The 20,007-nt window shown below is 39.0% G+C and overlaps 1 protein-coding gene across 2 annotated transcripts in view; it reads left to right on the top strand.

Annotated features, from left to right (window-relative positions):
- Positions 1-6,996: 6,996 nt before the first annotated feature.
- Positions 6,997-20,007, top strand: part of nalcn (sodium leak channel, non-selective) — a gene marked incomplete at its 5' end in the record, with an annotated part of 66,091 nt that continues 53,080 nt past the window's right edge. For both annotated transcript variants that reach the window (XM_080498052.1, XM_080498053.1), the window contains 9 exons: positions 6,997-7,038; positions 7,781-7,921; positions 8,021-8,203; positions 11,051-11,134; positions 11,250-11,389; positions 11,509-11,637; positions 13,912-14,063; positions 15,749-15,891; positions 16,161-16,265. In XM_080498052.1, the coding sequence (XP_080354178.1) occupies positions 6,997-7,038; positions 7,781-7,921; positions 8,021-8,203; positions 11,051-11,134; positions 11,250-11,389; positions 11,509-11,637; positions 13,912-14,063; positions 15,749-15,891; positions 16,161-16,265 (1,119 nt within the window). The remainder of the gene's footprint in view (positions 7,039-7,780; positions 7,922-8,020; positions 8,204-11,050; positions 11,135-11,249; positions 11,390-11,508; positions 11,638-13,911; positions 14,064-15,748; positions 15,892-16,160; positions 16,266-20,007) is intronic.

Consider the following 20,007-nt stretch of genomic DNA (forward strand, 5'->3'; position numbering starts at 1 on the left):
TAAAACACCTTTAAAATACTCAACTAAATATTATTGTCAAATGTAGAGATGCCAAATAAGTGGATCAACAGTGCAAAACAGGGATAATGATGCTTTCAGATTTTAAATAATTGAGTGACCTCAATTAAATGACATTTCTTGCTAATTGAAAACTGAATGAAAGGAAAAGTGGAGAGAGTCATGAAGCATATTCTTCTTTGCTGTCACTCAAAATCAATGAAAGCATAATTGAAGCATTGACGAAGTAGTGGACTTTTCGATCAGGAAACCCAAAGGTCTGATTTATACTAATTACAGGAGGAGCTGTTTTCAAATGACTCCAGTCCTTTTGCTAAGATGTTCATATTTACTCAGAATAATCAATGCAGCACATTATTAAATGTTACCACAAAAGGCACAGGCCTTTTTTGCAAATTGGAAAACCATTCATTACAAATTGTCCCTTTTTTAGCTGAAAGATCTGCAGTTAAATTGGAATATTTGTTAGCATAGTAATTCTCTCAATAAAAAGTCAATGTGAGGCAAGTTTAACTCATGGTTGCAACATTTACTTATAAAAAAGGTACTTACCGGTAAACTTAAAAAAAAAAAAAAAAAACAGGATTGTTTAAGACATACTGAATTACTGTTTGATGACAACTCTGTGATATCACTGTAAAAGTCATATTGTTGGGCTTTTTGATTTTGACTTGATTTTTTCAGTGAGGGTTTAATGTAAGTGTTCATTTTGAGTTGGAGGCTTACAGTGGTGGTCCGCACGGTGGAGCATGCGCTCTCCTTTCGTATCGAGTTCAGGCCTTTGTATGGAGTTTGGAGTAGAATGAATTAGGTAATGCTGTGGAATAAATTAGGAAAGGAGATAAAACAAATATCAAATATAAGTCAGTTTAAAAAAAATATATGAAGGACTGATTCTTGAGAAGTACAATAGTTCATCTTTGTGAGGGTTTGCTTGTTCACTGGATAATATTGCAATATTACCATAGTTTATTATAAGCATCTGTGGAACTGTTTGTATTAAATTAAGTTGTAAGAACTTTTGTCACTGAGGGACATAGGAGTGTTTTGAGGGGTAGGCGTAAATAAGTTTTTACTTCTTCCTACTCCTTCTTGTCCATACAAATGTAGATCAAGTGGATTGTTTTCTTTCTTTGTTTTTGTTTTATTCATTTAAATGTTTCTGTTTTTCTGTCTGTATGTTCCAAATAAAGATTCATTCAAGATAGATGGATGAATATTGACTCCTTATATCCTTACATTATTCTTCTATTTGCCAGTTCTGTCTTTTGACTCCATCTGTTTTCATGATTTTCTGCTTTAAAGCCATAATTTAGTGGACATTACACACAGTCCTGTCCTGGAATGCCTGTCCGTGTGCTCTGCTAGTGGAGAGCCATGTTAACTGCACACAGCTGGCTGACTGACCAGCAGTCACCTTAAGGGAACTCCACGCTGCACTGAGTTGACTTTCACAAAAAACAAACAAACAAACAAAAAAAAAAAGTCAACTGGAATTAAACGAGAAAACGGACAGTTGACAGTCAAAGTGATAATCTCCCCATCCTATACATGGAGAATATGTGATGTAACATCACGAGGAGCTCAAGCTGTTACCATGGGAACGGGACGGCCGCGCGCGCCTCCGTGGCATGCGCCGGTGCTGTTGATGTGATTGCCACCTGCGCGCTCCCGTACTCTCTCTCCTACACGATCCCCGCACACCCGGAAAACAGCTGATGTCATGGACAGGGGGAGACACGACAGATAAGAGCAGAACCTCCTCTCGTAAGTGCCTCACTATGCTTTCTTAATCTGCCTCCGAACACGTCGTGAATGTGCGCGGACAGCCAGCCGCTCGGCCGCGAGGAGGATGCTGCTGACGCTCGGTGCTGCCGCGCGCTGCTAGCTTGTTGGCTCTCCAGGAAGTGGAGAGGATGTCATCCTCCGGAGCAGGCCTTGGGGTGAAGAGAAAAAAAAACGCAGTGTATTTGCTGAACTGTCACGTGGCCGGGTTGTTACATATAATATATTTGCTTTGTTTTGGACTGTACCTGCTGGTATTTCTAGAGGTGCCCTGCATTTAGCTAGTTTCTGTCCTTGTACTCCATCCAGTGTTGACATCCAGTGGTTGACAGCCATTGCATAGGATGTGGAGTATATGTAATAGAAGGTCATATATGTAATAGGACCTTCATCTATTTCCTCTCTTCCACATACTGGGTTTTATTGTTGTCAGGGCTGCCAAGTCCATGCATGTAGCATGATTATTTATTCATTGAAAATAAATGCCTTATCTACTGGACTTGTGATTTTACATCATACACTATCCCCTAAATCTGTATTGTAATGTTTTTTTTAAAATTCCTGGCTAAAATAACAATGTATAGGGCAGTTTTTGTTTTTTTGTTTCCAAAGAATGATGGATGGCACCCTTCATGTTGGTTTAGTTGTAGTCTTGAGCGTGAAGATCCCAGATGTAGCAGGTGCACCCTGTGTTAAAACTATACTACACACAGATACTATGTATCTACATATAGATACCATGTGTTAAAACTATCTATCTATCTCGCTATCTATGTTTATCAGAGACTGGTTAATGTCAAGATAAAAGTGCATTCATTCAACTGGCAACTCAGAAAGTTACCAGCTGGGAAAGGCCCCACTTGGGAAGGACAGCAACAACTACAAACAGCCAGCAAATGAATCTGCAGATAAATGACCAACAATGTTGTCATTAACTCTGTATAGCTGAAATATCCACACTGTGAAAATAGTTTGTGTCAAGTCAATATGTTAAGATGAGAACATGTTGCATTCAACTACCCAGGGTTGGTGTTAGAGTTGGGTGATCCTCCCACACTGTGAGAATGACTTTGTTGATGTTTCTTAAAGGCATTTAGTTTTCATGATACTTTCTGTCTGATCAGGATAATAAGCCTGCAATTAAGAGCAAACCTGTAAGTGTCTTTGCAGTGCTTCCATTCAGTCTATTATTCACAATTTCAAACATTGACATTGACATTTACATTAAATCACTACTACATTATATACCCATAGAAAGTGAAGACATCAATAACATTTTATATGAATATCCTGGCATATTCTGCAAAATGTAAGTGGTCTCTCGTAGTAATCACACTGTTTCACGTGATTCAGCTTTACCACTCAGCTCTGTGAAGCACTGCAACATCTTTTAGTTTATTTTATAATCATAATAATGAACCTCTTTAATGTAAATGTTAATTTTCACTGCCATCATCAGCTTTATTTTGCATAGCTCAACACTACCCTGAAAGGCCTAAAACACAGCCTTGACCACAAAGTTCCTACCACATTATTTCTTCAGTTGACTGATCTGCAGGAGTTTAATAATCTACGATTGGTTCTATTTTTTCTGTTGTACCTCTGAAAAACAAAACAAAACACTTTTACCTTTTTTTGCTGTTTTGGTCTGACTGCAATGTCAGTGAATTAGTTTTTAGCAGTTTTTTGAAAAAACATATGGGGTTGCTGTGACAAGAAACAACATTAAAGAGGAGTTAAGCTTGTCCACTTTAACATCTAAAATAACAAATATTGCAAGTGCACAAGTTGTTTGGATGAAATATTAGTTTATACAGTCACTGTAATTACATCTGCTATGGAAGGGTTTCAAAACTTAAACAAAAGTTTTATTTTTTTTTTATTTTACAGAGTCACCTGTTTGAGAGCAGCTTGCATGATTACCTAAAAGCCACTATAAGCTGCAGAATTATGTTGCACAGAGACAAACTTGTTGTCTCATCTACTGTATCAAAGAAGATAGTGTCACACTGCACTCAAGAATACAACTTGTGGAAAGAAAGTTGTCATGCTCAGGCAAATACTCACAGTTACAATGACTCTGCCCAGAGATCGCATCTTTCCCTGTGAGGAACATGTCCTTTCTCCAAATGGGAAGGTAATTGCAGTCTTTGCCACCTATACACCCACATAATAGCACTTAGACCCTGTAATTTTGTTTTCACTCTTCCTCACATCTCCATCTGCATATGTTAAGTGTAGCAATTATACAGGGAAATTGCTTCTAACTACATGGGGGTTTAAAGGATGGACAGTTTCTTTTCTCAGTAAGAACATAAAGGGAAACACGGGTGATTCACTTACATGATTCTTGATGTCGTCCAATCCAAACTTTGCGTCTTCCTGCCAAGGTTGGATGTTTTGAGTTTTATTAACTTTTTTTTTTTGCTTTGTATTATTGATTTTGAGGGGATTTCACAGTTCAAGCGGCAATATCCTGCAGCAACAGGTGCATGTTGATTTTGTATTGTTTTGTGCTTTATTTGAAGGTCCCACATCATACGGTTTTTCAACAATTTCACTCAGGTGTCAGAGGTTCATCACCATTGTATTCAAAGTGTAATGTCCAAATCCAGCCTCGTCACAAATTCCATCCAGTCTAAAAGTCCCTCTAATTCAGGGGTGTCAAACTGATTTCAGTTGAGGGGCCACATCCACCCTAATCTGACCTCTGGGGGGCCGAACAAGTCAAACGTAACATTAAACTGCAGATATGGACAAATGCAAAGTCTTTCCTTCTTTTGATCCTTTTGTAACTGCAAGAATTTGCCAGTCTATTCTGAAATTTACATATTAAAGGAAAGCATTTATTATATTTGCAAAAAAAACAAACAAAAAAAAACCCTCAGTCACCTGTATCTGGATGTTGTATTTTTATTCAGCATTAAAACAATTTGTCATCATCTGGAAATTGTTTTGAGTTTATGTGTCTAAAGTATCACTTCACATAAGTTGTTAAACTCATCGTTTTATTGTGAAAGGCGTTGCGTTATGTGACCTCCACAGATGCATTAATGTTGAGGGTCAAATTCTGACCAAGGGTGGTTTTGAATGTCATTCTTGCCAATCAAGTGTTTTTAAATCAGCCTCTGTCAGTTTTATACTTTAAAAAAGAAATCACATGGCGGGCCGGATTAGATCCTCTGGCGGGCCACTTCTGGCCCCCGGGCCGCATGTTTGACACCCCTGCTCTAATGAGCTCTACTGAGAATAGACTGTTTCTCTGTCTGTAATATAAGCTATGTCTGTCCACGTCACTCTTACCTATTTCTTTCCTTTATTTAATGTATGACATGTTCTTTAGTTGGCATATAATACTTTTATGGTTTTGATGAGTTTCTATAGAGTTTGAGATGCGGGTGGGTTTTATGTTTTGTTTTGTACTGAACACAGTCAGTTATGCAAAATGTCTTCAGTATACCAGTAACCTTTGTAAGTTTTTTATCCGCCTGTAGGAGGGTCAAAGGGAGTATCCAATTCCAAAGAGAGCAGTTATTTCCCCACCTGACATAATGAAGCGAAAATCTCTGAATCACCTGTATGAGCACACATTCAATATAAGGTGGAGCAAATGAGGAAGATGACAGATTTTCTTCACTTCTGGGGCCTCAAACAGGCTACGAGGACACTATAACATTGATTTTGCATAATATGGGACCTTTAAGAAGCCCCACATGTATTTCTCAAGGTATTTGATTTTCTGTCTTGATTCATATTTGTATGAATGTCTTTCTGCACGGTCATTCAGTTGTCTTGAATCATTGCCACATTTCACTGAAGGGGGCACAAACTAAACTCTGATTTTTGTGTCTGCAATATGCTGACACATGTCGTACAGGCTTTGGGAAGTTGTCTGTTTTTCTGCAGTTTTGGTTTTATGATGAAAACAAAATGGACATTCACATACATATTGCATATCTTGTTGAATTGAATCTGTCTCACATAACAGTGAGGGAGTATATCAGTCCAAAAAGTATTACAGTATTGATGCTTGTTGATGCTTGTTGGCTCCTCTTCAAAGTGTCAGTCTCCTCCTCACACACCCCAAAGCAAACCATTTTTCTGACTTATGCCTCATATTTTGTCAAGTATTAAATTGTGGTTTCATTTGTTTAGGTCTCGGTAATATCTCTTACTCGGGTTTTTCTTTCTATCTACAGTCTATCATGTCTACATCAGGAAAATGCCAATTTGTTCATGGTGAAGGACACAGAAATTTCATCCTCTTTCACAAATTGGAATTGGAATTGGAGCTACTAATACACTTTTAAGAGCTCACTGGATTGCTTTAATGGACCTTATTGAATAAAAACAAATGCACTTGATAAATCTGCTAATGCATTTAAAACCTTTCGTTTCCCAGTCTTCAAGGGTAGTTGCAATCATTCTTGTTATAGTTTTAAAATTTTATAACCAACCTTCAAACATTTCTTTTGAAAACCACAGACAAGACAGACGAGGGCTGCATCTGGCCCCCGCCTGGTCCATAGCGTCTGTAATGTCTCTATAATGGAGTTGTATAGTGTTTTAGTTAAGGTGTTTGCGGAATTTTTGGATTTCATCTTTTAAAAAGTTTTAGATTTCACACAGTAATTGTATTGTAGTAGAAACAGAGGTGGCAAGAATACATTATTCTCATTCTGGACAAATTAAACAACAAATACCAGCATTGTTACAAATCGCGCGTTTTGTATTAGTTTGATGGATTGTTTGAATTGCAAAATTGTTGTGGCTGCAGCTTGTAGCACATGTGATTATGTTCTCTCATCCCTCTTCACTGCTCTTGTGACTGCTGCTGTTCACTGGTTGCTGCCACAGGACCTCCAGGCCTTTAGGACATTCTCCTTTTTGCATCTCTAGCCTGTCTTTGTGGTTGGTCTCTCCACCCCTCTGTGACCTGGGGATGAACGCACCAATGAGGAGCCTCACAGTGAGTCCCCCTGGTCCAATTCCACCCCATCCTCTTCCTCCACAACACCTCAGTCACTCGCTCACTCCCAGAGTGTGTCGCATATATGCCTTGATGTCAGACGTGGTGGGCATTCCTGTCTCTATGACCGTACTGTAGATGTGGGTAGTGTACTGTACACCATATGAGCCATGATGTTGACTAACTGTTGTGTGTTATTTACAGGGTATGCCTGATCGCATGTTATGTGCAGTGCTGGAGCAATTTCAGCTTTACTTTTCCCTTTGGTATGTGCGCTTTGTCTCCATTCAGAGTGTCATTTCTTCTTGTGTTCCTATGTTGAGACAGCCTGTACAGTTTTCTTTTTTTTGCATACAGATATTCACACAAACATGCACACCGACACGCACAAGGTAACACCCAAGTCACACCGTACAGCATATAAACACGGGGGCTTTGGTGTTCAAAACGATGAAGATCATGTATGATCTTTTGTGAAGGTAAGTTATTGGAGCTGTCGCAGTGTGAATACACTTGTTCTGTGTTCCATGTGTGTTACGTTGTGTATCACGGTGGCCATTCAACAATCCAACATTTGTTAATTTGAAACTATTACTCCTCTGTTCTGGCAATTCAAGTCAGGGAAGTTGACTTTGGGAAATACATATTGATGTAGATCTTTTTGTACACCTTCTTTAAAAAGCCACTATTGATACACGTGTTGTTTAATTTATTGAACAATATATAATTGTATAACTATTGGGTAAATTAAGTTTAACGTAAGTATAAATTCTATAAGATCAGCTGTAATAGTACTTGTCAGTTACTGTTAATGTGGCCATAAGGGCAAAAGTCTTGCTCCTGAGCCGCATTAAGAATTAATTTCCTAATTAATTCACAGAATAAGGTACATGATAAGAGTTCCAAAAGTTGTGTTGCCACTGCCCAGACTTGGATGCAGCCAGAGTGATCCCCTGTTCCTCGTTTAGCTTTGGTCACTGTGTGGTGCGCTTCCTCTCCCTCTCTCAGATCCACTCTCTGTATAGCACGGCAAGCCCCAGCATGCTGAAGAGGAAACAGAGCTCACGGGTCGAGGCCCAGCCCATGACCGACTTCGGGCCAGATGAGACCCTAGCAGACAGTGCCGACATCTTCTGGATCAACAAACCAGTGAGAAAACTCTCCTGCATGGTTCAGTTAGCCAATCACTAATAACACAAGTACACGAGCCTTTTAACCTATTGTTCTTTCTTTGTGTGCTTTCTGCAGTGGGTGCACTCCCTGCTGAGAGCTTGTGCTATCATCAGTGTCATTTCTGTGTGTATGAATACCCCTAAGACATTCGAGCACTACCCTCCGCTGCAATACGTAACCTTCACGCTGGACACGCTGCTCATGTTTCTCTACACCGCCGAGATGATCGCCAAGATGCACATCAGAGGAATCATCAAGGTAGCTTCTCGCTCACTGCAGGGAGCTTTATTTAGACAACACACGAAGAACAAACATCATTTCACACTGTTGTATAACTTAAGGTGTCACAATACAGAAGTATTGCATGAGCTGACAATGCCATGCAGAAAACAGAGAGTATTTATTTTTTGCTGGTGTACAGTTGCTTTGTGTGTGAGTAGTCATTTCAGTTGTGTCTTATAGTCTGTCTACCAAAGGTATTGGGCCGACCTCCTGTGACATAACGAGACAATGATTTAGATGCTAAACTCTTGAACAAATGTATAATAAGCCTTCTGTTATGGCCTCTGGTCAACTCGCATACAACATAATAGGACTTTTCTCCTTCTCATGCTCCCAAAAACAATGGATGGCCACACTTTTCACAGTCCACATGGCTGGTGCGACTATCACTCAGTTAGTAGAGTAGATCGTTTTCCAATCCCTAAGTTGCTGGTCCGATCCCCCATCTTTCCCTGTCCATGTGATGAAGTGTCCCGAAGGAAGGCATTGAACCACAAATTGCCCCCAGTGGAAGTTGCATATCACTCTTGGTGTGTGACTTGGCTTGTAAGGCGCTGTGAGACACGTGTGAAAATGTCCATTTCGGGTTTACATTAATTTATTATTTAATTTCTAAACAACCAAAGCCCAGGGTAAAGCTTTAAGCATCATAATAACACTTCCGGTTTTTTGGTCTATCGTAAGACATAGTGACAGAGACACTTAAAAGTTAATATTTAAGATATAAACATTTTCATCACTTTTTGCTGATACTTTCTCTCCTTTTCAGAATCTATACGTAGACCAAATGGCTTGAAAACAACATGTCAAATTATGGCAATCGCATGTATCGGAGCCAGAGCTCTTGCCCTTGTCTTTTATCTGTACCTTCCAAATGCTTCAGCCACTGCTATGTTTACTTCCTCTTTGCCATTAGTAATAATTTTGGTTCATTATCTTTGCAGTCCAATACACCAATAGTCAAACCTAAATGTGTCTAATATTGTCAAGTTTAAAAGTTGTTGTAAAAAATTATCTCATCAGAATTGTTCAAGAGGTTATGTTTGGTCTATAAATAACCTACTATGAGCCAATAGAAAACAGGATTAACTTTAAATTAAAAATCTGTTGGGGTTTATTTTCTAATGGAATAGTGAAATGTCTTACTTCTAAATCAGTGATATGTAGTTTATGGAGCTCGACTTCGAAGTGTGGTTTGGAGGCAGTGACAGGAGGCTGAGCTGGAGATAACAGACAAGAAGATGCTGTGATGTATTATTGGGAGTGACCAGCATGGACATTCAACATAAAAAAGTAGAGATCAGAGAGCAAGCTCAGGTTAAACAGTTTCGAGGTGCAGTTGGAGAGAGCGGGTTGGGTTGGTTCGAACATATGCTGAGGAGAGATAGTGGATGTATTCGACAAAGGAGGTTGGAGGTGGAGCTGGCAGGTACGTTACACACTGCAGAGTTGATGTAGCAGTAGAGGAAGAAGAATATGGGGGTAGATGGTGACAGAGGATCCACTGGGACAAACCTTGAAGGGAGCAGCAGAAAGACGGTGAAAAGTAAATCTAATCTAGGCTTATGAGAATTGCAAGTCATTCTTTCAACCTTTATTAAATTGGCACAACACATTTCAGCTAATTATTATATTGTGGATGTTGAAGTTTAGAACATTTTAAGATAATGATTAATATAACATGTCATTGGAATTATGACCGATAGAGGTCGGATTCAAAATGTTTCCCAAACAAATGAAAGTGTAAACATTACTTGCTCAGAATTTGGTCAGACTTGACATTTAATCTGAACTGTACAGTCGGCTTTAAATTTCAGATGAATCAACACAATTGAGTTCTGAGGTTGACCGATGTTGCTCTATAGATGCATCCAGGAGTAGACAGCTGGCAGATGAAATCCCCCATAATTACTGCCATAAAATGTGCAGACAGCTTAATTGTCAAATCAAGGATAAACAAATCAGGAGGCATCAGAAGACAACAAATTAGAATGGACCAGTGAAGAAAAACTATAGGAAAAAAAAAACAAATTTGCCAATAAATGAAACAGTAGCTTTTAGTCCATTGTTTCTGTCACTGTCTGGATTTCAAGCTTTGTAAAAGAAACACTTAAATAAGCTGCCTTTAAAGTCTAGAGTTTTATTGACACGTAAATGACTTGTTATTTTCCAAAATGTCGGCCCAAAAGAAATGAGCCACATGGCATGGCAAAGTAATTGCATGCTTTTGTTCTTGTCAGTGTGTGTGTGATCAAACACAGTCCTTATTCGTAGAGTGGGTCAGAACACACCCTCCTATTTGCAGCCTTTCTTTCTGTGTGAGACTTGCCCCCCCCCCCCCCAAGAGCTTCTTACAGGCTTTCTGTCTCTGTAAGTGGTAATTAAGCATGCCCATTTCTGCTGCCCCCTTGACAATTCAGTTTGTTTTTACTTCAGGGGCTTAACATTTGTGTCTTATCATGTTGTTTTCCAAGCAAGCTGTTTGAATATTGTGGACAATCTGTCAAAATAGGCACACTCAATTCACTTTTGTATTTCTTGTTTTTCTCGAGTATTGCCCCATTATTGCTAAAGCCACACAAAGACTGTGTTTGACAATGAAAGCTTTCTGATTGTTAGTACTTCATAAGAATGATGGTGGGGTTTTCTTTAGAATCATGAAGATGAGTGTTGAAAGAGACTTGAAACATCACACAGAGTTTAGTAATTGTTAGATTGCATCTATTTTTTCATTCACTGGCTCGGATAGTGATAGCTCTTTCATTTTTAGAGCTCTTTTCACGGTCTGCTTGTTCATATCTCTTCTTTTTTCTCTCTACACAGGGGGATAACTCCTATGTGAAGGATCGTTGGTGTATGTTTGATGGATTCATGGTGTTTTTCATCTGGGTTTCCCTGGTGCTGCAGGTGTGTTCCAACATTTACTATTCAGATTATATTTTATTGGAGTACCCCTAAAAGAAAAGACAAATTATCCATGCGTCTGTTTTGCTTCAATATAATCGGTTTGACTCTGTTGTAGGTTTTTGAAGTAGCAGGGCTCGTGGATCAAATGTCTCCATGGGGAATGCTGAGAATCCCGCGAGCGCTCATTATGATCCGGGCCTTCAGAATCTACTTCCGCTTTGAACTTCCGCGCTCCCGCATCACCAACATCCTCAAGTACGACACCGCTGTGCACATTTCATTTGAACATGCTATCCCCTAGTAATTGGTAGCAATATGTTTAAAAAAAAAAAATGGCTCTGACACATGTGCCGCTTTGCTTTTCTGCTGTGCAGGCGATCGGGGGAACAGATCTGGAGTGTGTCGATCTTCCTGTTGTTTTTTCTCCTGCTCTATGGAATCTTGGGTGTACAAATGTTTGGAACATTCAACCATCACTGTGTTACCAACGACACAGAAAAAGGGTAAGAATGAGGTGTTATTAAGTGTGAGTGTGGATGGATTGATTTCATAACAATAGCATGGATCTCCAATCCCATTGTTGGTGTTCCCCATCTCTTTCTGTCACTGTGTTGGAATGTCCTTGGTGAAGACACTGAACCCCGACTTGCTCCCGGTGGTCGGCAGCTTGCTGGGCAGCGTGTGTGTGAATGTGACATTGTAAAGGCACAGAAACTGCTGAACTGTGGAAATACATTCAATAAATGTGGCCCATTTCCTATATGAACTGGGGATAGAACGTAGATTAAAACATCAAATCCTTTCCTCCAAATCAACCTTTCTCCACTCCCAGCCAGACATAGGCTACTTACAATGCAGACTTTGTGTTGGCAAAGCTGTGATTTACATCCAGATTTAAATGATTGCATACATTGAGTTCAAAATGACTTTTATTTCATCCAAGATTTTAAAGGTTTTGTTTTAATACTGTTTCAAAAATAATTCATATAGTTTGTTCAGTGTGGCTTTATTTGGTGTGTTTTCATTGACCCTTTTACTATCGTGGCACAACATGACATTTTGTGGTTTAGTGGAAACATGAAGGGAAGCATGAAGCAAATCTTGAGTCACATGATATTACCTTCAGCACTGCTGCTTATTACCACTTCTAAAGAATTACTGGTAAAATGAAAAGACTGACAATAGCAATGAAATCCTGCCAGCCTTTTTAAATACCTTCAGTGAAGGAAATGTAGAATTGAAAGGTGATTCGATATGCGCATTTTAATGTACAATTGTTGTACCTCATTTATAAAGATTTTTTTTCTCCGTATTGACTCAATGTGAAGTGATGATAATATGATACAGAGAATAGAAATCCTCAAGGAGACAAAAGATAGGGAAGTAACACGATGGTAAAAAGCCTCAGGCTGCAGTGAGAGTTAACACTAATTATAATAATTAACATTTCCTACATTGTCTAGCCTTTGTATTAGGCTAATCCATCTCTCCTCACTAATGTATGCCTCCTGCGCCCCCCAGCATACAGCAGGATGGCCATTAGTGGCTTTAAGATAGCAAAGGACATTCTGATATTTATGTATAGCTTCGACGTCCCTCTGTAACACAAGTTCAACAGTAGTGTGCCAGCTGTGTGTCTAATTTGTTTGCTCCAGTGGTTCTTTTGGCAAATCCCTCATATACTTCATATATGCTCCTAATGGGGTATTTAAGAAATGTGTCACACATGAAGTGATGTCTCTAATCTCTGTCTGCCATATGCCCTTGGCACAATGTCAACGCTCCCTTGCTTTTGTCACACGGGGGATTTGATGGGACTTGAGGAAAAATAGCTGGGGAGACATTTTCTGTTATGGATATTATAAGAAAAGGGTTTTGGATTTGTGAACAAAGTAGGGCCTCTTTTTTCTGAATGTCAGGCTTTATGGAACTGGCCTTATCACTGTTTAACCACGTGGCGTGGATGGCTTGCCGAACTCTGTGACTTTGTGACGGTGTACGTTTATGTTATGGGTATTTATTAATTTTTTTAGCTGATTCTGAATTTGTAGATTTATGGTCATAATTGAAAATTATTACTTTAAAAAAAGTTTTATCTTTTGACTTAATTGCATATGTTAAGGGAGGGAGGGAGGGAGGGAGGGAGGGAGGGATGTAGTTCCCAATTTATGTAACAGACGTGCGTAATCTGATATCATAGTTTGTAAAATGATAGCATTACAATGTGAGTGTTGAAAAACCTCTGTAATTGAATACCAGCCTCCAGTAGTCTGTTGAACTGGGGCAGAGGTTGAATATTGAAAAATTAAAACAAAAATCTTCGTTTTGTCTCCATTATTATGATTTTTTAATTTTGTTTATTTTCTTAACTTTCTTATTAATATTTGAGGTTCTCCTGCGTATCTCCCCTTTTTCTTCAAGTAAAGTGAGTTTATTGATAAGACACACTGGTAATATTGAGCCCAGGATAATTAGCTTTATCAGGATTCACCACTATGCATCTGATTGCCCTTTGTCATGGTGCAATAAATTATCCCGTCTGATCCTGTAGCCCTTAATAAACAATTTGGATGAATGTCTGGGCTGGCTGTTTGAAGGCATTAATTTTAATTAGCTGAAACAAGCGGCTCCTGGTGGCACCTGTGGCTGAGAGACGGAGAAAGAGAATATTATTCATAGTGTCTTCTCTAATTTTCGACTGCTTTTTGAAGACATGGAACTGAAATACTACACCGTGAACACATGATTTATGAACGCAAGTCTGTTTCATTTTGCAGAAATGTTACATGGAACAGCTTGGCCATCCCTGACACCCATTGCTCCCCTGATGGAGAAGGCTACCAATGCCCTCTTGGTTTCAAATGCGTGGACCTGGAGGAGCTGGGACTCAGCCGGCAGGAACTCGGTTACAGTGGATTCAATGAACTAGGTATGACTTCAAAATGCTGAGTGATGCTTTTAACCCTCTAAATGACTAAAATCATTTTCAGGATGCCCATTTTGATTTTATAAATTAAGGATTGTCAAGAATTTGTTTTCATTTGTGAAGGCTTCTTTAAAGATAGTTAACTTTGTCTGCAAGGTTATGGGAACGGCACAAATGTGACACACCGGTGAGTCTTCTCTGTGATTAAATGTTCGAACTGCAAAACTCCTGAGGGACACGATATTTCACACTATATGGTCATGCAAGTCAAATCCTGTTAGCAGCCACAGGGTAGGAATGTAATGGTTGGACAGCATTGCATTCAGTGGCTAATATAACAGGTAATATTAGCAGTGTAGATTGACGAATATTGAAATTTCTTTCTCTGGTTCTACATGTCAACTGAAAATCTAACTTGTGAATATAAAATGAATTATGGTTAGAAGAAGAGCAGTTATCCTCTGTGAGAATGCAAACTATGTAGTAAAGCTCCATTACACAAGTCTTAGTGTAAAATTGTGTCTTGTTGTGCAGTGTCCTGTAATGTGTGTGTGTGTGTGTGTGTGTGTGTGTGTGTGTGTGTGTGTGTGTGTGTGTGTGTGTGTGTGTGTGTGTGTGTGTGTGTGTGTGTGTGTGTGTGTGTGTGTGTGTGTGTGTTGGCACATAATGAAGTGAGGAGCGTCGCACTAAGCAGTACCTTCATTTAGGTATAATAGCCCAGGATATGGTGCATTCAGTGTGACATAGTGTCTCAGTGTATGTTCTAAATAGACACCATTGTGAATTTTCATGCACCTGCCAAGGTGTATTAACTCTTAATCAAGCAACTCACTATATGTGGTAACGTTCCTCATATGTCTTTTGAATTAATTCGAGGAAATTCATAATCAGAAATATACCAACTGTAGAAATTACACATATGATATGATATTTATGTTTTAAGGTTTTAAAATACCCTCAAATAAATCCTTCATTTCTAATTATTTAGAGATGCCACATAAAATGGTAAGTGTATTGAGGAACAAATTCTATACAGTATCTTTATTTATTTTTATGCTAAAGCAAAAAATCAAACAAAAAAAGAGAAAACTTCCTAATGCTCGACGCCCACAGAAACTGAATAAATGCAAGCTAATCTTTCACATTGCAAGCGGACACAGTGTACCTTGTGGCTCTCCAAACATCTTAATCAATTGGAAATGTTGCTTCCTTTCCATTTAAAACTTGTTTGACAGACAGACTCATTTCAGAGAGCATATTAACCAGAATACTATTGCAACGACACACCATCAGGAGGGTAAAACTAACTTGTCTCACGATGGTCTAATCCCAGCTCACGCTCCCTATTAGTGGGTGAACAGTCCATTGCTTGGTGAATTCTGCTTCACAATGATAGGAAGAGCCGACATCGAACGATCAAAAAGCGACGTTGCTATGATGGAGAGGACGTTGTTTCATCATCGTAAGAAATAGATTCATGAGGATCTTTAAGTTTTGTGTTTTGACCTCTGTAGGTTTTCTGGTTCTACATTGATTGTAGATAAAATTGAAGTTTCTGACAGACAGTCTCATTTGAAACATAATAAATGATGTGAGGCTCAAGGGTGTCAAATACCTAAACTGATGTTTGTCTCAGCAACAACATCTGCTGTGTTTTTACTGCTTGTGTTTCGTTTGTTCTAATTCAGGTACGAGTATCTTCACTGTGTATGAGGCTGCATCACAGGAGGGATGGGTGTTCCTCATGTACAGAGCCATTGACAGTTTCCCTCGCTGGCGTTCCTACTTCTACTTCATAACTCTCATTTTCTTCCTGGCATGGCTTGTCAAGGTTAGAGCCGGTCTGTCTCTACCGTACGTGGAATTTAAGAGGTTCTTAAATTAAACACCAAAAGGTTTTGGTCAATTGGCACAGCCTCGTATTTCACCTACAGATATGATCATTTCTCCTTGTTAGTTATTTTTCTAATGACAGAACGAATGTCCCGTCACAGACAGTGAAAAGAAGTCAAGCTCGCACTTATCGTCATTTACTTTAATTGTCACAACAGCTTCATCTATCACTGTCGTCGGTTCACTCTCTGCTTGTCTCTCCTACAGAATGTGTTTATTGCAGTCATCATTGAGACATTTGCTGAAATCAGAGTGCAGTTTCAGCAGATGTGGGGGTCAAGAAGCAGCACCACCTCCACTGCCACAACCCAGGTAAAACTGTCACACTCACACGCTGATGGAGAACCGCTGGGAAAAAAAAATGTTACTCTGACAACTCGTGTGTCTTCACTTGGCTGTCTGTGACCTGATTTAAAACATTCACCTGAGCCTGTCTGCCTCCAAAGCTTTTCATCTTGGATGTTGAGTGCAGAAAAAGTCGGTTCATTTATCAAAGTTGTATGACCCCCCCCCAAAAAAACAACAAAAAAACTAAAAAATCAAAGGTATGAACACAAATACATCTTGACATGAATCTGGCTTTTAGATAGTCGTCAATAAATGCCTTCAGTAATTTTAAAATAACTGCCTGGAAACATCACACAGGTAATCACAGAGATGTACGATCAAATCTTCTAAGGTAGAAATTTGGTGTTGGATTGGTCGGGCAAAGCTTTGATCCATACACTTAAGTTATTTGATGTGTTGTAAATGTCACATCTCTTGGGCAAGGTGGCCTTATTCATCTGATATCAAACTCTTTGATAGGGAATGGGTCTTTCTCCAGGACAATAAGAAGAGGGTGTCTAACATGTGGAGAAAAAAAAATCAGAAAGACAAGCCTCATAAGATTAGGCTTTCTGGCTGATTCTGTTCAACTTCATCAGAAATCAAAAAACTCCAGTTTGATCAAATGCCAAAGGCAATTGTGAATCTGTCGTACCTCTTCTCTTGGTTGCAAAATCATTTTACAGGTTATTGGTAACATACCAGCACTATCAAAATAGTAATTCATTCATTCATTCATTCATTCATTCATTCATTCATCCATTCAGGTTGGAGTCGATCCCATCTTACTTTTTGTGAAGGCATGGTACATCCTGGACAGTTCAGCAGTCCATCACAGGCCCAATCTGGAGGAACAGACAACTTCACACACTCACATTTATGCCAACAGGCATTTTGGAATCACCAATTAACCTCAAACGTCAGAGGAGACTGGAATATCTGTGTAAACACGTGCATGCAAGCTCTGCAAGCTGTACTTGAACTCTATGACCTTCTTGCAGGTCCAATATGCTAACCTACAACACTTGGCAACTTTTCTATTTATATAATGTTAGTAGGTATTTCAGTATTTCAAAATGCATAACATATTTATCTAAAACCCAGAAAGTCATCGACAGTACTCAATGTGACTGGTATATCAGCAACGAACTAATCTGTTTACACAGATGTGATTGATTAGAGTGTTTTTGTCTCTTAAAAAGGTCTTGAGTTCAAACATACAAACGGTTGTAATTACTTTATCTAAGAGGACGTCTTAAGAAGGGCTTCTTAAACAAACTGCTTGGAAGACTTGGAGACTCGTCACAGTCAAAAAAGAGAAGGACAGTCATCTTTGGACCAGCATGGCTCCGGAATCCAATGCTGTGATACAGAATATAGTGAGGGAGTTATTCCTTTAGGGTTAAACATAAAGAAGTGCACAACATCATCAGGTAGAAGGACTTATGGACTCTTTCTTCGTTTATCCTCATCCCGTAAATAATTCATGTTTGTTGTTGGACATAAATATGAAAAAAGATGGCAATTTCTCCACATTATATTTTAAACACCTTTAAAACATCAGTCGGAATGTCCTTGATGAAGCACCAGACAGCAGGATGTCTGCTCCATCTCGCTCATTTCCTTTCATCTTTTTAGTGTTCCATCTAATATAATGCATAAAATGCCCCCAGAAATAATTTGATACTCCAAGATAGGGAAGGTTGCAGATGTTACGGTTGTGATAAATCAACAGCAACCAATAAGTGAGTGATAAATCCAAGGGTTAAGTAAGCAGGTTTTATGGGGAGAGACATTTGTCCTCAAGAGCCCACTGTCGATTTTAAAGTAATAAGTTGTATTTTGTTTTCCAGACGGGATAAAATTAGCAAAATGTAAGTCTGACATCAAAAAGGACGTCCTTCATTTGCTTCCCAATATTTTCCTGTCGTCTGTAAATGTTCTTTTGAAAGGTCATAAAGGAACAGACACCCGAGAGGCAAAGAATCTGAATATTCCCAAAGAGACATCCATTCTCATGAACAAGTGATTTGGGTGAACAACCCAAAAACAATACTAATATAAATAAAGGTAGTCTGTAATGATTGTTTTTATAAATGACCTTAGACTTTTTTGCGACAGCTATCCTTTCGGCTATGGAGAGAATTGTTATTTTGGTTGTGATGAATGTTCCTTTTCCTCTTGATGTGACAGGCGTTTGATTGCCTCTTCCGCACTTAGATTAGTCTGGACTGATGAAGTGTGCCGGGAAGTAGGTGTGAAGCAGAAGAAATGAGAACCAGCATGTTGGAAAATGTAGGATTTACCATTACATCTCCAACGAAAGCAGTGAGGAGAGAGTAAACGGAAATCAAAGAAAAATATTTGTTTGTGAGATAAATATCTTTGGAAATAACAACAAATAAACAACATTGGCACTTTATGAAGCGTCTCAATTGAAACAGACTGACCTTAGATTTCTGTGTATATTCTGATAATGATGACATTTTGTTTGGCCCATTTTTGGATTATGAATAGTTTCATACATTTGTCAGTTCATAAGTTCATTTGGCAGAAAAGCAGTGAACAATTATTGATGCCGTTGCTCATTATATTGATACATTTTGAAAAGTCATGAAGCAAAACCTCCATGGCTTTAGTCATGATGGAAAACAGGCTACTGGCACAGGCACACTGCTGTGACCTTGAAAACAATTAGCCTTTCTTGCCATTAACAAAATTAATTGTAATCACATCGTTATGCCCCGATCTTTATCTTAGAGGGGGAAAAAAAACCTTAATTAGCTGTGGTGTAACGTTCAACTGTCAATCATAGAGGTGGAGACAATATAATCCTTCCTTCATGTTCCCCAGAGAGGAAGTCTGGTGTAAGGCCTTCCCTCGGAAACACAACCCATTCTACACTTCCAATTTTGCGACTTTTCCATATTAAGGCAAGTTTGAATAGAAATCAGTGTGGAATTGTTGAAGCTGAATTTACCTAAACTCTGCTTGGAATTGCCTGAAGTCGAAGGATAACTACCCTCTCATGTTTGACATCTCTGCAGAGGTGACTATTGTCTTTGTCAGGTTATGATAAAAACAAGATGGTACCAGAGTAATAATAGAATGCTATAGCTCTGCTAGGCTGCGACGGAACGTGACAGGTGGAATACAAAGCTGAAACAGCCGGGGGGGAGAAGTATGTAATCAAAGAGAAGAATGATAAATGAGACAGAGCTTGAAAGGTTGCTGTATGTAAGGAGCAAGCAGCCGCTTTTTAAATTGGTTGGGAGATGTGATGGGAAGTTTGAGAAGATGTGCTGTGCAGACATCTAATGTTAATACAAAGCCTTGAGCAGGCTCAACCCCGTGTGTAGTGAATGGTAAAATCCAGCATATATGAACTGCAATACAAAGGGGGAAAAAAACAAAACAACTTTTCTTGATGCATCCATATTGTCTCTAACAAATGTTCCGTCTATTTGATGTTTTTCTTTGACATTTGCCAAATTCATTTTGACAGCCTCAGAGCAGAAAGATCCTAGTGCCCGCTACTGTAGCCTCTCCTCCAACGGGGTCCTCAGCCCCAGGTTGGAATCCCCGTTTTAGAATATGCATTTTTTTTGTTGCTTATGTTTTTGTTGTTGTTCACAAACAACTATGCCGACTTGCTAATTTGAATTATGCAGTGAAGATTTTAACCTCTATGAAACCAATGAAACCATGTTGGTCGGCTGACATTAGA

The sequence above is a fragment of the Blennius ocellaris genome, assembly GCF_963422515.1.
Source record: "Blennius ocellaris genome assembly, chromosome: 6".
NCBI lineage: Eukaryota > Metazoa > Chordata > Actinopteri > Blenniiformes > Blenniidae > Blennius > Blennius ocellaris.